The 17,917-nt window shown below is 35.2% G+C and overlaps 1 protein-coding gene across 14 annotated transcripts in view; it reads right to left on the bottom strand.

Moving 5' to 3' along the window:
- The window catches only part of LOC111044004 (homeobox protein homothorax), a 400,612-nt gene that overhangs the window by 161,961 nt on the left and 220,734 nt on the right, over positions 1–17,917 (bottom strand). For 6 of the 14 annotated variants that reach the window (XM_039426696.1, XM_039426703.1, XM_039426694.1 and 3 more), the window contains one exon: positions 11,265–11,273. The exons of the other annotated variants lie outside the window; for them this stretch is intronic. In XM_039426696.1, the coding sequence (XP_039282630.1) occupies positions 11,265–11,273 (9 nt within the window). The remainder of the gene's footprint in view (positions 1–11,264; positions 11,274–17,917) is intronic. 14 annotated transcript variants of the gene reach the window in all.

Genomic DNA, 17,917 nt, shown 5'->3' with positions numbered 1-17,917 from the left:
GGGAAGTTCTAATCTTGAGGAGTTCAGAAAACTCTGTTGAAGAGTTCTAACCACCCTGCAATCACTACACCTATTCCAGAAACAGAGTTCCGGGAGACTCAGTCCATTCTTCACAAAAACTCTTGAGCTCATTCATAATTCCCTTTTTCCCGTTCTTAGGTCAAATAACATGAAGATCAATGATTCTCTAAGTTATTGACTGAAGGTTATTCCTCCTGTTGAGAATACGGTAGAACCATAATTCGCTTTTTCCTGTTCTTAGGTCAAATAAAGATCAATGATTCTCCAAGTTATCGACTAAAGGTTATTCCTCCTATTGAGAATACGGTAGAACCATAATTCCCTTTTTCCTGTTCTTAGGTCAAAACTCAATGATTCTCCAGGTTTTTGACTGGAGGTTATTCCATTGAGAATACGGTAGAACCATAATTCCCTTTTTCCTGTTTTTAGGTAAGAACATAAAGATCAATGATTCTCTGAAGTTATTGACTGAAGGTTATTCCTCCGGTAGGAATGAATAAAAAGTAACAGAACTCAATGACGATTATTATGGTTAGCTGGCTGCAGAAATGGTCAAACCGATCAGTTACAGTGTGGCCCACGCTCAGTGACTCCAGTGGGAGGCGAGCAGCAATTTTGTGACGCGAATCGACCAAGTTGTGCCGTCTTGCAAGGAGGGGAGACCAAGGAGTCTTGAGACCAAGAGAGACAGTCTTGAGACCTAACAGACCAACAGAGACAGTCTTGAAGCCTACAAGCACCAACCAAGAGGGGTCTGACAAGTAGTCATGCTCTGCTAGTAGAGATGATTGTTCCGCTTCCGTCACCGTTGCGTGTTCACTTGTTTCATTTCATTACAGTCATTAGTGTTATTATCGAAATTGTGTGCTCGCCACGGCCATCATAATCATTTCCTCAGTTTAATACAATCGGAATTATACAAATAGACAACAAATTGAATGGCTCCGGTTGTTAAATTAATGGTGCCATCCTTTTTTTCATAGCTGCCCGGTTCTATGAGCTTTGTTGCTCAATGGTTGTTCCCACATGAATAACAGATTGACAGAGTTCTTGAAAAAGTTTTATGTTATGAAGAATTACGATGGGTGTGATAGGTGATGTTCGTTTGAGAAGACCAAAATACCATGGAAATGGGCTAAAAAAAATTATCAGACTAAATCCTGGAAAGGTGAAATTCGTTAAAAAATGCAATCTTTAAAGACAAAAATACCATGAAAATGGGACCAACAATAACATTTATCAGACTAAATTCTAGAAACGAACTTCATATTTTAAGACTGTCTATTCTTATTAACGCAATATTTCTTCTAATCGAATGCAGGAATGATTAGATGATCAGAAATATCATTCATCTTATTATATGATTGTTCAATATACACAAGTTGGCTGAACAGTTGAAAAATTTCAAAGGAATTAGATGATTATTTAATCTAAAGGATTTCAAGTTATTATGTTTTCAAGAAAATTGACAGAGAATAGCTCTCCTATATATTTGTGAAGTAATATATACGTTTTATGACATTATGACACATTTTATGTCACTATTCAGGTGAAATTATTACTAAGTAGACTATTATTAGCTTACTCAACATGAGTATTATTATCATCACATTAAATTTTCACACTTGATAATGAGATGAATGTCTGGAACTAGTCGTAATCTATTGAAATTATTATAAGGGTGCTGGAGATTTTACATATTTGAATATATATGACTCATTTGTATTCAATTTATATTATGTTATGTCATTGCATTTGATCCATTATCATTATTTGGAGATTTCAGGGCTTGAGTTTGAAAAGGTATTTGAGAGAAGTATTCACTATTGGTGAATATGATGAAAATTGGGATTTAATAGTGTACAAAAATATGCTCAGGTATTTATTGGCGTCGGGGGCAGCAGATGTGCCTTGGATTGAGTGGAATATGTTCTATTCACCTGTCAAGTACATCCGAATGTGGAGACGGTGTAATAATATGGCAAAGGAACAAGAATTGCGCATCTTGGAGGCTGGAGGCGGGAAAGAAGCGGACGAGTGCCGCCTCCAAGCACGCGCCGTCTCTCGCCGCCCCCAGAGCCCGCACAGCAGACATTTTCCAATTTGGTAAATGGCCATCATACGATAAACTCGCACCAAGTTATTGCGTGGCCCGCTCTCCACCCACCAACCTAAATCCTCCCTTATCTTATTATATCGCTCGCAAAAGAAGCAAACCGAACTGAAACCTCTTTGTTCAATCGGCTGCTTTTTAATGTCTTTCCTCTTCTGACATCCCCTCGGTTCCAGATCGGAGCCAATTTTGCCTCCGGGGTCGACGACGCTACTCCACTTTCTGGACTCGGTTCCAGGCATTGTTCACATGACCGCTGCAAATTATTCTCTGTCACTAGTGAAAGTGGGAGAGGAAAAGTGGTCGGGTGATGGTGGAAAAATCAGACTAAAGAGACCTTCTCAAAAATAAGGAGGAGGATGAGATGGGAAGAAGAGAAGAAGAAGAAGAAGAAGAAGAAGAAGAAGAAGGAGAAGAAGTAGAAGAGGAAGAAGAAGAAGAAGAAAGAGGAGGACGAGGAGTATGAGAAGGAATGGAGGATGGTGGAAAAATCAGATTGGAGAGGTATTCCAAAGAAGGAAACGGATTTTTCGGAATTGTGTGATCAGCTTTGAATTGAAACCAGAATTGAAATTCATTTCCCAAAGTAAAAACTTGAAAAATAGATGAAAATACAGTGAAATTCCATTATACCGTTTTCTGAAAAGGAATAATATTATGATAGGAATAGTATCGGAAAAAGTGATGTCTAAATTGATAGGTTTAATACTTGTGTTCAGGTCTGGAAAATTCAAAATCCAAGAGTAATCTATCTAATTGGCTTGATGAATATTGGAAAATTGAAAATAATACTTTCTATTCAATCAGATGATATTGTTGATAGCAATATTGAGAAAGAAATAGCAAGTGATAAATTCAAGCAAGAATATTAATGACTTTTTTCTCTCAAACTATTTTAAATATTAATAATTATTGTAAATTTTTGAAACTATATTTACCTTCAGGAAATGGAGAACTCATTGATTACTTATGTATATTTTTGCATGTCTAAGGCATCAATTAACTCTATAATTTTTCATCAGTCTTTTATTTTGTTCAATTACCTCTGAATATTCATAACCATCAAGTTGATGTTACATCAGGAGTGTGAAAATGATTACACAAACACGGACGTGCAGCCTACAAGAGTTGCTAGAGGGGTTGTACTTCAAGGGCTGGAAATAGACGATATCTGTTTATAAATATGGGCAGACCACTGTGTATGCTGTTGATAAGGGATTGACGTGAACAGCACTCGTATATTTTGTTCGAAGCAATTACATAAACTACTCCTAATGTCCGTTCCAATGGTTCAACGTAAGTAGTAGAGAAAGAGAGAGGAAATGGTGTGGAGAGAGAGAGTGAGTTTAAGGAAAGGGTGAGGAGTGAGAGAGTGAAGACAGTGGAGTGAAACCACCCTACAGCCCTTACGAAATGACGTAATGCGGCTATTGATTTTCTGTCCTACCACCATGCGCGCTTCTCTGTCGTGCCTACTCACAGTCCTTTGACTCCATGGTAGCTGGTAGCTACTGGTAATATCGATATTAATATATATCGATAGCTGGTAATATCGATATATCGGAATCAAAATATCGATGTTTCTGATGGATCGATATTTTGTGGTCATCTTGACTGGTAGTAGAGTGGTAGTAGAAGACTACCACAAATAGCTTATGCTATTTTTTCTCTATGGTACTATACATTCATCTGGATACAACTACTCAGAAGTTTCACCAGGAACCCTCCACTCTTCCAACTTCCGGGAAAGTGGCAACATAGCTCATTGTATTACTATGTATAAATATTGGAAAATATTTTTTTCAAAAATTTGACTGAGTCACTGTCAATGTTGTAGAACCGTTCCATAATAAAATAAAAACATACATTATATTGTCAAATTCTACGCAGTTTTATTTGGTACAGGACCATGGTTTCGTGACCACACAGGTCACATTTTCAAGCTGACTGTTGATTTTTTCAAAAACCATTTACCGTGTGAACATAATGATTGAACTAACAAGCTTTCTTTATCTACCAGAATTAATGTCATGGTGGGGGGATTTTAGTAGGAAATATAATTTCTCATTGTAATAAGATAATGATAATTATAAGTTATGATGGCAGATAGAGAATATAGAAGCCTCATTAGACTCTTCAGCCTTATCAGGTTGTTGGACCGTCGGGACGAAATGAAATGATCCTTTATTGAACATGTTTAAAACGATACACAGATATCCAAACAACAGATGAACTACTTCGAAGTGTAGCATTAAAGTATTCTGGTCAAATGAAATTGAGCAAAAGTTCCTTCATTGCTTCATTAAATGTGTGGCATGAAAGAAAATATACAGGTAAGCAGTAGTCATGATTTATACAGAATTATTGTATCGTTCATGAAGGTGGTTTAAAAAGTTTGAAACAGTTCCAGAGTTAATAAATTGAGAACCTTGATCATAATGGATTTATATTGATTGAAAATATAATATAACCCAATCCATTTCAAAACGATCTCTATAAGTTACATTATACTTGGAATGCTCTATTTAGTAGATATAATATTACTTTGAAAATGAAAATTTATTTTATTTGATAATTTCAAGGACATTACCTAGTTCCGGGTATCACATGCGATCATTCTGCATCATTGATTTCAATTATTACTGATCGCTCTAAATATTATAAACAACCAGTCAACTTTTCCCCTACACATTAAACATGAGTTAAGAACTACATGCTTGAGCGCACTTGATGACAGGTCTACGATAAAATTTCATTACTGCTATTTATAATCATTGGACGCATGGACCTTGTGTTTGAAACCATCAGTTTCTTCTAATGAAACGGTTTTAATCGAATGTCTCTATCATTGTATTGTATTGAGAAGGAACTAACAGGAAATATTATTATTATCCTATTAGTTCAATATATCTGAGTGAATAATATGTCGTGTATTCCATTTTCCATCATTTTTCCAATGATAGATCGATATCATAATAATTGGATTAAATTAGATTGCAATAAAGAATAAATATATACAGTATGTGTCAACAGTCAATGTGAGCATATAGAAAAGAAAACTAGTAATATAATCTCTTATGTGAATCACAGTCAAGATCATCAGGGAATTTTTTTTAGGACTATACTAGAACCAATATTCTAGAACCAATGAACGTTGGTTCCAGAACCAATATGAATGAATGAATAATTTATTTGCCAAAAAAAAATGCAAAAAACTTTACAAAAAATAAATAAGTATATGCTACTGCACTTAAGTAAATACATAAATGTTAATTTATTTAATTTTCAATTATATATTTTGAATGGCATTGCTAGCATAGACAATATTAGTCTGTTCGCTAGCAATGAGTTGAGATTAAAAAATAATAAATAATAATAATGTATTCAGAAAAATGATGTTCTCACATTTTGCAACATTTGATATGGAGCTTTCATATTGATTTTTAAAAACTTCTACTACCTTATTTATATAATATTTATAGAATATTCTACTACCTTGGTATTGAAGGTAGCGAGCTGACTCTGATTCAAAGCTTCTTGAGCAATAGACAACAGGTGGTAAAGTAAATAATAACTATCTAGCCAAAAGCCGTGAAAACAGGCGTCCCTCAAGGGTCTGTTTTGGGGCCGTTTTTATTTCTAGTGTTCGTAAATGATTTCAGTTGTAATATACCATGCTTTTCAATATTGTATGCCGACGACACTACAATTCTCAATTCTGGTGCGAATGCGGAAAATCTTATTCATGACCTTGACGTTTCAACAAAAACCTCAAAAATATGGTACAATGCCAACAGCCTCCGTCTTAATGAGACCAAAACTGAGAGGATATTATTTTCCTTGAAGAGCAGAATAGATCCTAGCCTAAAAAACTACACGAAGCCGGTCAAATTGCTGGGCTTAATGCTGGACAGTAAGCTATGCTGGGAAGACCATATCGAGTTTCTTTGTAAAAAACTATCAAGAGTCACCTTTCTTCTACGTAAACTTAAACTATCAGTCAGCCCTGGAGTTTTGATGATGGCATACTACGGTCTCTTCCATTCACATTTAAATTATGGTCTCCGTTTATGGGCAACTGCTCTTCTGCCAGCAGAGTGTTTCTATGGCAGAAAAAAGCCATAAGATGCATTGCAGGACTCAAATTCAACGAGTCATGTAGAGATGCTTTCAAGAAACTTAGCGTCCCAACCCTTGCTAGTATGTATATTTATGTAAATCTAATTTACATGAAGGAAAATGAAGATAACTTTATGAAACAGCAAGAAAATCATGATCACAACACAAGAAATAAATTTGACTTGATAAAACCTTCTATAAGGCTGCACAAGACTTATAAAAGCCATAAATACCAGCAGATTATTCTTTCAATAAACTTCCCTTAACAATTAGAAGTCTTCCAAGCAGCAAATTCAAGAGAATAGTAAAAGAACTGCTGAGACGTAACGCATTCTATACAATAGAGGAATATCTCGATAGTCAAATATTGCAATGTTAAATTTACACATGTTAACTTTAAAATGAGAATGAACTACTCACCTTGTTTTGCCTGCTTGTACGGAATAACTTATTGTCGCGACTAATTTAAGACATTTTCTCATGGCATGACTGTACCTATTATAGCCTATTTATTTTTTATTTGTAGTTTTTAACTTGACACGATCCATATATATTATGTTATATTTGTTGATCAATAAACAATTCTATTCTATTCTATTCTATTCTAGTAGAACCAATGTTCTACTACCAATTTCTACCAGACTGGAAATTTAGTACTATATTATTATAATTTGAATTCTAATCAATCTCGTGGAGGTAATTTCCCTCACGTTTTTACTATTGAAAAACCGCACATACAAGCAAATTTGATGAACTCACTTCTAGCTAACCGCAGCGAATTCTTTTCCCAGTCTCCTTTTATTGGAAGCATCGATCTTTAGGGACTGAACTCAAAGAACTGTTCTAGATTCCCCAAGTGACCAGCGGCTCATTGCATGTGGTCAGCTGATTCTATTCGATTGGATGGCTCTTTGATCTCCTCTGACCAAAATTGAATTTCCCTCCTACTCAGGAAGGCTTCGTAAATCTTGGAGGTACTCCGAGGTACTACTTCAACATTTCAAAGATCGGTCTTTCACTGGTCCTGCACTGTATATTATGTACTCTAAAATGCACTTTTGAATGCACTCTATTTGAGTGGTATTTGATGGAATTTTCAGATTACTAGTAGGTCATGGTTATTTCTTAGAAGGTAACCCCGATATTCCTCAACATTTCCGATAGAAATGGCCTATAATCCTCGAAATCCTAGTAAACAGCCTTGTTTTTCACTTTCTATATTTGAGGTTGTAGGGCACTCGTTCAAAGTTTGTATGGAAATGGATAGCTGGTGAGGTAATGCATAATGAAATTCCGATTGATGAAACAATATTATTTAACTGGAGCTACACAAAAACTTCAATGTTTATTATTGAATGATTTGCATTTCATCTCTACAGGAAAAAGCCTTGGTTCACACAGGAAAGCGTTTAATAATGGAAACATGTAAGTTATTGATACTTTATTGGCTAGAGCACAAGATTTCTTTTTCCAGCCACGCCAATTATTCAACAAAAAATTATTAATTTATTTTTTTGTAACACTTTTGTTAATTGGTGAATAAATTCGATTTGATTTGATTTACACAACATTTTTTATCAAAGACAAATTCATCCTGTTCACTGTCAAATTAGTAAGATTGATAAATGAGTACAGAGCTTTTAATTAAATTTTTCATCAACAGTCATTCGATTATCACCTCGAATATTATCGCGTCATACAATGTTTCAAACTGTTTTTGTATAGGATTCATTGATTGCCAAAGATTAACAGATTGCATTCGTGCATAGATAGGCCGAACAGCCTTGAACTATCTCAATCAGTAATTAATGTAGAAAATATTTAGTAAATTAGTGGCCTACCACAAATCCGGCAGCGGCAAATGGCTTTTCAATTGAGAGTGGCTGTGCAAGTATTCGAAGCTAAAAACAAGTTGATTGCTATGCGTTATAATGAACCCATTGAAAGTTAGTCTGTTGCCAGCCCGGTAATTAAAACAAGATTTTGTTGTAAGAGTTTATTGAGTGTCCGGCTTGAGCCGAAAAAAATCGAGCCACGGTGAGGAACGAGCAGCAAAAGCAATTTATTAGGCCGATGAAGGAGATGGTAAAAATAATACCCGATGATAACGGAGCTACTGTGCGCAGCGATCTGTCGATAGAATGTTAATTAATATAATACTAATTATAACAATATAATATATTCTGTAATGATTCCCGGCAGGAAGGGGTGGAGCTAATGAAAATAGAATAGGAGCTTCCAACTATCACAACCTATCATTAAGTTTTAGGCCTTGATCAGTGACGGCATCTTACAAGGAAAAGGGTTGATGAACCACAAACACTTGGCCATGCAACATTTGATCGGAAAATATCGTATCTCGTTCACCTTTTACGATCAGGACAGGCACGTGTTGAAGAAGGTGATGAAGACCTGATCGATTTCATTTGCTCTATCATTGATTGGAACAGATCAATATTTATTGGAATTTGCAACCGTTTTTGGCTAGTTAATCCACAAATCCAGTGAATGGAATAGTAAATATATTATTTCATTGATAACAGATTTCATTACAACTAGAAATTGCATCGTTGGCTTTTCCTTGAATCAAGTTGTGACTCAATTTAGTATGGCAACCTTTGTCAGAAACATTTCCTTGATATCAAAACTAGGAAACACTCAAATACAAACATCTTATTGTGTCACACAACCTCTTCAAACATTCAAGAGGATGACCCCCTATCATTTGCATAAGTAAACATGAGTACAGATGCTGTGTCACAAAATAGTCGAAAATATTTATTCAAGTCAAGCATCATCCTCAAGCCAATCACTTCACGTGTATTGCCTCTCATAGACTTGTTCCCTGCAAGCATTAGAATAACATATTCGAGTGACAGTGACTCTTCGGAATATTGGTTCTCAAAAGCTTTCATGTTATCTTCAGTACGGTATTAGCCTGAACCTCCTCGGATAAAACGTAAAACTGATACTCCATTTGCATTATTCAGTGTAAAACTAGTTTATATGGTATTCAAACCTGTAAGAGCTAGTTGACAAGTTGACCTAGTGCTATGATATGTGAATTCCACAGTATAAGTATTTTTTAACCGATTGTATTATACAATATTACCTTACTAAAAATGTCATTCCTGATGCCGCTCCATAGATAATATTCCGGAAAAATATGGGATCTTGCAATGATCGCAATGTGAATTATGCAAAGTATTAAAACATTATTCGAAGGAATCAAGTACATTAGTCGTTAGATGGTAATCTTAGAAGAGAATTTCTAGTGTTAAACAATCACATATGTCTAACAAGTACTCAAATTGATTGCTTCTAATAATTCATTTATTATTATTAGATAATAGCTGCCACGTAATGTGTTACTATTTTTGGTAGTTGGTTTTGGTCTCCGAATTGAGGAAAATTAAGATAAATTAAAATTTATTTTGAACCTGCCTTGAAGTTTGGGGTTATCACATATTATTATATTGAATAATGTGATAACTGGTTAATAGTTGAGATGAAATATAGGAGTGTAATAATTTATTAAGACGTCAATAGTATTATAATAAACACTTTTTTAACAACTTCCCTTAAAATCATTGACTCAATTGAAATAGAATCAATTCCAACTAAAAATAATAATCTCTGAAATATCGAATTATCTGGCCTACTCCAGAACTGAAATCCAACTAAAAATAATTTTTCATGTTCTCTAATTTGTATTTCAGAACTGCGTTGAGGGCATGTTTGTTGTTTGACACTTGTAAATTTTGTAGCTAGTATGAAATGTTATCGCACCACAATCGGTGTAGCCAATATTTCAGGCATGTTTAATTGCTGCTGTGGAGGGTGAAGGGTATGTAGTTATAGCCCAGTACAGGTAGCGAGTGGGGATTTCGGGACAGACTTACGGGCCTGGGCTGGTTGGCAAGCAGTCAGAGCACGTCTCGAAAAGGGGGCCCCAGCCCCGGGACCCGGGACACGTACCCCTAACAAATAGATTACGTGAGCATTACTTTCATCCCTCATTACTTGGGCAACCCCCAAGCCAGGTTTATCAAGCATTCCGGACGCGAGCAGGAGCTTGCAAAGAATTGGTGTGGACCGTGCACCTCTCACCAGCTGAAAACTGTCCTTATTTATTTCCCGAAAATAAATTTGCATTTTCTCTAAAAATAGGGATGAAATAGAATATGATTAAATGGAATAGTAAATCGAAGAAGGAAGACTCAGATTATAAGGTATGAAATTTTATGTAATTCAGTTGAGATTTTCTCTGAGAAACATATTGAATGTGTTTTGTACGGCAAGACATCGATTTTCTCAAGCATCTATTATTTTTAGATTCAGTCATCGAATTTGTCAAATTTCTTGAACTTTGAATACGATTCAGATAATATTTGTTGTAAAAGATAGCTGTTATCGTGAATGGTGATTGTATCAATTAAAAAAGATAGTTTTTTGTGAATATTTTTTGAATCAGTGGATGATGAAACGACTAATACTCCAAGTCTTTCAACAATCCTTGTATGTAAGAAACAACCGTTCACAAATGGAAACGTTTCAAAATGAGCTGGACTTTTATTATTGAAGATACTGTTCAGAAGAAATCAGAGATATCGTATCCAAAATCAAGTTCACTGTCAGTGTCCATTAAAAATCGGAATGATTAAACGATAAGGAACAACTACGAACAAAAACATAAACAGATACTTAAAATGTAAATTTTATTCGATACGCACAGACAAGGACATCATTTGAATGTCAGGAGCAAGTTTTTCGACTTGCGGATTTCTTCAGTCATCCGAAAATAAAAAATTAGATGCAAGATTTTAATCTGAATTCATTAAACTGTCCATTCCAGCAGAAAACGAATATCAATTCCCCGCATGCGTTATGTCGCGATAAAATCTCATTTCGATGCAATCACAAACTGGAAATTTATGGAGGTAGAAAAAAGGAAAACCTTACCGATACATGGATTTAGATATGGGTGGAATGATGGTATCGTCTCTCTTACCTAGTGCATCTGAAACAAAGCAAAGAAAATGACTGTTAGAATATCATTCAGATAAACTTATAACAAGGCTTCAATTCAAATTAAACCAGTTTATCCATCAACCCAATATGTAGACGCAGACTATATGTATTTATTTCCATAATCACAACAAATGAATGATTGGGAGTTGACTTGTGGCAGTTGATATAGCTTATCAATGACTATTTTAGGTATGAATTTGATCAAAATCGTTGAAGCCATTTTCGAGAAAATCGCGAAAAACCCTGTTTTTGACAACATTTTTGCCATTTTAGCCGCCATATTGAATTGCATTTGATCGAAATTGTTCGTGTCGGATCCTTATAGTGTAAGGACCTTAAGTTCCAAGTTTCAAATCATTCCGTTAATTGAGAGATGAGATATCGTGTACACAGACGCACATACACTCATACACACACCACACACACACACACACACACACACACACACACACACACACACACACACACACACACCACACACACACACACACACACACAAACACACATACAGACCAATACCCAAAAAACACTTTTTTGGACTCAGGGGACCTTGACACGTATAGAAATTAAAAATTGGGGTACCTTAATTTTTTCGGAAAGCAATATTTCCCTTACCTATGGTAATAGGGCAAGGAAAGTAAAAAGGGTATTGAGATTTGAATTTCTATTTATATAACAAGTAGCTCTTAACAGAAAAGATACATAAGAAGTGATATACAAGAAATCCCTACTTATCAAACAACCTCTTTGCTACCTTATAAATTGTTTTTTTTCAATGTACCCTTACTATGGTAGAAATCATTGTTTACAACACAGAAATTGTTACTGTCTTCATTGGGTAGTCGGGCTACTGTAAACTTAGCCAGTTGATAACAGTTATTTTGATGACAATGCGGTGATGGAGTAGGCCTAGGGTCGAGACACGTGTGTTTTTCGGGAGGCGGTGACTAGCTGGCCTAATAACCATGATTAAGTTGGGCTCTAAAGTCTTCATTACGACAACTGGCACCCTGTAAGCCGTGACAGCCCTTCCCACCATTTTCGCTAACAACTTGGAATTATAGAAATTTTGTCGGGTCCAATGAAGACTGGCACACGGCACACACGACAGTTCGTTATTGACCCGGTAACAACGTCGTTCGCACGCTCTCAACACAAGCACAGATTTTCACTCGTTTCAACATAATTAATTTAGAAACTAGAAATCAGAATAAAGAAACTAGAAATTTTGAATCTGGAAGGATGAAACACTTGATTAGAATTTGATGCACTTGATTATCACTGAGAATTTATATGTTGATTAGCTTATTCTCTAACAATAATCAATGGAGCTGGTTGAGCTTACTTCATGCAATGAAAACTTGAACCACAATCGAATGGAATCAAATTTTATTCGTCAAAGTTCCAATACAAATAGACAAAATACAACAAGGCACAAATAAATATATCACTACAATTATAATATTCCTAGAAATAATATAATTTAAGATTGATGTATTCTTAAAATGTATGAATTCAGGGCTACTTTCTTGTTTTTATAAAATAAAATTATAGTACCCTTTGAAATTGAAGGAATGATAGAATAAGAATACAAATTACAACTACTAGTTTCTGTGTTTGCTAGTTTACTAGTTATTCTATTATTTTATTAATTTCAAAGGGTACTATAATTTTATTTTATAAATACAAGAAAGTAGCCCAGAATATTATTCATACATTTCAAGAATATATCAATCTAAAATTATATTATTTCTAGGAACATTATAATTGCAGTGATTTGTTCCTTGTATTCTGTCTATTTGTATTTGAACTTTGGCAAATAGAATTTGATTTCATTCGATTGTGGTTCAAATTTTCATTGCATGGAGAAAGCTCAACCAACTCCATTAATAATTATTGTTAGTAAATAAGCTGATTAACAATGAAGTCTCAATGATAATCAAGTGCATCAAGTTCTAATTATAAATATCTCTAAAAATTTTAGATTGGAATAATTGTGTATATTGTAATATTATTTAAATTGTTTGCAGAAAGAAATAAATCAATTTTTTCACATTGAAGCTTGACTAGCATGAGTATGAACTTGTGCGCTAGCTAATAATAATGTACATTAGCTTTCTGTATTATCACACCACCCTTTCCGTCAATCAACTTTGATTCAAACAAAATAATATGAGAGTAGCATACACTCGAATGCTACCATGTCTACATACTCTCCCAAACACACTCTTTCTTCCCAATAAACATCAATTTTCCAGAAACATTGCGAGCTGCATGACTAGTTCTTGTCTTACTTCCGGTTACTCCTATCTGCGTGTCTCCATCTTTTCTTAGCACCCCAAACATTTAATTTGGTTGATCGCACCACAAGTGCGGAAACGCGCCAAGTGTCACCACAAACGAGGCGTGAAATTCGCTGTGCAGATTAAGCTGACAGATCTATGAATACTTCCCCTTTTGGACAACGCCGCCTCCGCCTCGTCACAAGTCTTCCCTTGTTCAGCCTTCCCGTTTTCTGTTTGAAGACAACACAATATTCCCCGTTCACATTTACGCCTACTGCTCAGCTTTTGTCGGAAATAAGCTTAAGAATTTTCCCCTTTCTCAGAAATAATAACAACGAATTAGGGTGCTGAACGCCAACTCTGACATTGTTAGTAGTTGCGATCAGCACAAGCCAACACAGCTCGAATAATGGCAACATAAATCTGATTGAATCCCAGTGAAGCTGAAATCTGGCTGAAGAATTGTTCCAGTGAGTGTAGTTCTGTCATGTGAGGATTGTTTGCATGCCATAAAATATGTATTCAATGGAAGTTTGAATAAGGTTATCTAGAATCTCGCTGACGAATTGTTAAGTATGTGTAGATTGCTCATGTGTGGATTGTTTTATTGCCATAAAATATGTATTCAAAAGAAGTTTGAATAAGTTTATCTAGAATCTCGCTGAAGAAGTGTTCAAGTATTTGTAGATTGCTCATGTGTGGATTGTTTTATTGCCATAAAATATGTATTCAATGGAAGTTTATCTAGAATCTTGCTGAAAAATTGTTCAAGTATGTGTAGTTTTGTCATGTGTGGACTGTTTTATTGTCATAACATATGTATTCAATAGAAGTTTTATGAAGTTTATCTAGAACAATTCCTGTATTCATTACATTAAGATATATAAAAATAACCTCCAATCAATGATGATAATCATAGAAATGTAGTAGAAAAGGAATCATAGAATGAATTCTGCATTGCTTTCAACTGTAGAGTTGAATTGTATTTCCTTATACAATTTTATATCAAAACATTAGGAGGAAAACTCATCCACCAAAGATGCAAAGATCCTAACCATAGAGAAGAGATAGCGAAGCTAGCATAGCTTGAAGCTTAAATCTTTTCTCTATGTCCATCAAATAAGTTATCCATGTTCAACATATATTTCCCATCAAAGATTAATCTTGCCGAGCACACTCTTATATGTTAAATTCATCAATCAACGGCAATATTATTGTTGATCAAAGAAAATATAACTATTCTATAATAATTCTTTAGGATAGAAAACAGTCTTATCCTATTTGGTTTGATGTTGGTTCAATTAGTTCGATTAGGTCACACAAGGAAAAGATATGAAATATTTCTTATTGCAAATCGACTGTATTCGACAGATTTGCAACAAAAGAGCTGAGATGCAAACGAATGCCTGCGTGAGGCAAAGGACGAGACTGTATGCATGTGAGACTCTGTCCGACGTAATCTGAGTTTGTAGGCTAGAAATTTCCATTATTGAACATAACAAAAACGATGTCGACGAGGAGTTTGTGTAGCTAAATTATTATCGAATGTTATACATTCAGATAAGCCTAATTGTTGCAAGGGAAAAAGATTGGCGGCCTACGGTTTTTTGAAAGACATGGAAACTCCATTACGATCCATATCGACGTGTAAAAGTAAAAACTCATAGCATATAGAAGTTTTCTCTGCTCATAGCAATGGACAAGTTGTCGCATAGATGATGATGATGGAAGGAGAGTGATGGAGAGATATGTGATGATGGTGAATGAGTGAGAAGGAAGAGGCAGAGCGATCGCAGCGCTTGGATCATATCGCGGCATCCTCTAGAACTGCCAACCGGTCGTCAGCTTTTTCTCACTTCTTGTCTCTGTCTATTTAGCTTTTTCTCACCTGTCCTGCTGGTCGTTTTCTATAGGATGGAATCCAGCCTTTACTCGGTCCATTTACGCGCTGCCTGCATCAAGCCGATATCAGGTCGGCTGTCACACTCAACAATGTCGAACAAAGCGAGAGGGACGAGCAACAGCTGCAGCAGCCAGACAAAGATAGCGATACTGTATGAGTGGATACATGTAAACTTCGAGTACTGCATAAACTACAGCTCAGCTCTCTCCTTCTAAAGTGTAAGCGTGAGTTATGATACACTTGAAGCAAAGTGTTTTTTCGTGGTATGAGTACTAGTGATCATGATACACTTCTACTAAAGAGGTTGAGATCAAACATAGCTTAGGAAAGCTTTGTATAAAGCTTATATATAAATTATATTTTTCTATGATACTACTTTGCAGCAATTTACAATTCCTGGAAGGAACGGGGTCTCTAAGCTTCTAATATTGAATGATCTCGGAACTCCACCACAAAAATTAAAGAGAAAGATCGAACAGAATTCATTTATATTGTGAGGTGATTGCATCCAGATAAAGCATTTTCATTCCTGATAAATTAGAGATCAGAATAACAATCACTAAACAAACACGTAAGAAAATTACAAAGATTTATTATCAGAAATAGACTTGAAAACATTGATCTACTACGTTTGGGGTACAATGACTGAAAATATTGCATCACTATTCATTTTCCAACTACAACACTGTATTTTCATGTCTCCTCTAAATCATTCGCAAGAACTGATGACCTTCAATAAGTTTAAGATAGTTGTTTGAAATTGTATAAAAGTTAAAAATATTTATTATCACATATATCCATCATTCAAAGTGGGTTATATAGTGAATACTACATTGATATGGGTGTTTGATTGCTAACTTGACTGATTTGGGTAGTTATAGACAGAGTGTATAGAATATTACATTCTCAGTACAGTCATAGATTATTATTGTTTCCCCATGGAACTGTTTCAGTCGTTCCATTTTTAAGAAAATTGCATGTTTCCCACTGTATAGCCTATCTTTAAAACATTGGTAACAACCACTGCTAAAAAATTCTTACATTTCAATGTTGAATCGAATTAAATACATAAATTGATAGTAATGCAATTCCCAATTAGCCTAGGTACAATTTTCTCTAATGCCTTATTTTCTCTTATGCTCATATTATCTCTCCATGCAGTAGAGCACTTTCTATACTTTTTCCTACCCACACTACTTTCCATTATGGCGTTTTGTTGTCCTTTTCCTTGTTCAGTCCTTTCATCAGCTGTGCCTTTCCTTGTGATCAGCTGTCCTTTGCCTGTATTTGCCAGCTGATAGAGGTGGCAATGGTGTGGTGGCACATTGTGACACATCCAATAGATAGTTTATCAATCCACCACCAGACTGCAGCACTGTGCCGCGCCTCCCAACTCACATAATCGTAAAAGTGAGCGTTTCGCGCCTGCTAACCCAATTCATATTTCAATCAACTTATCGGCGTTGCCACGCTGGTGGCTTGGCACAGAATATACATGCATTCATCATCTCCCAACTTGCTCTGTATTATGGTCACTGGACACGCTTACAATTTTATCACAGGCATTTCGTCCTTGCTTTGTCACCGGTCCGGCAGGTGTTTCTACTATAATGGCTACTCTCACTTACTCTCATAAATTCTGGCTGTACTGCCTCTACATCAAAACTCTCTATCTGTTTATTACACACCTTGTTCATTATTGCCAATGATTTGAAGCCTGTGACTCACAATAATTGGTTATATTCCAACTGATCAACAATCCCTAAATTATCGAAGTCTATGGCCCGGTTGCACAAAATCAACTTTACGAGAACCAATCAGAGAAGGCGTTATTGAAAACACGGCTTCTCTGATTGGTACTTGTGGGATTAATCACGGTTAAAATTTAACTCTCTTTTGTGCAACCGACCCTATGTGGATCATTTAGAAATGTTATGTGATTTGAGATACGTTGCTGAAGTTGAAAAAATATGGTAGTAATTTATAATATTAGTATTCAGATAATGCACCACTGTGGTAGCTAATGCATTTTGTATCATACTAAAACTTCTTCACCACAGCACATACAAGTTATGTCCTTCTATATATAGTATATTGAAACCAAAGTTTTCAATGAATTTCAACTTTGACGAAAATAGAATGGAATACGGACGATTGCACTTGCACGCACTTTTTACATCATTGATTTACCATCATTGGTCTACATTTCCATAACTTTGAACTTTGGTTCAATTCTTCAAATTAGTCACTATCCTACTATTTTATTCTGCTGATGGAAATATTTTTATCTTGAAACAATGAGAATAATGAGTAATAAATTGAATTGGAACAAGCTTGAACATAAGGAAAGAGAGCAAAAACTTATAAATGTATATTCTTTTGGAAAGATTACCTCACTATAAATAAGTTATTGGTACATATTTTAAAGCAAATTTGTTTACTCCG

Source organism: Nilaparvata lugens, chromosome 4, assembly GCF_014356525.2.
Source record: "Nilaparvata lugens isolate BPH chromosome 4, ASM1435652v1, whole genome shotgun sequence".
NCBI lineage: Eukaryota > Metazoa > Arthropoda > Insecta > Hemiptera > Delphacidae > Nilaparvata > Nilaparvata lugens.
The sequence above is the reverse complement of the archived record's forward strand: the minus strand, read 5'-3'. Positions and strand labels throughout refer to the sequence as shown.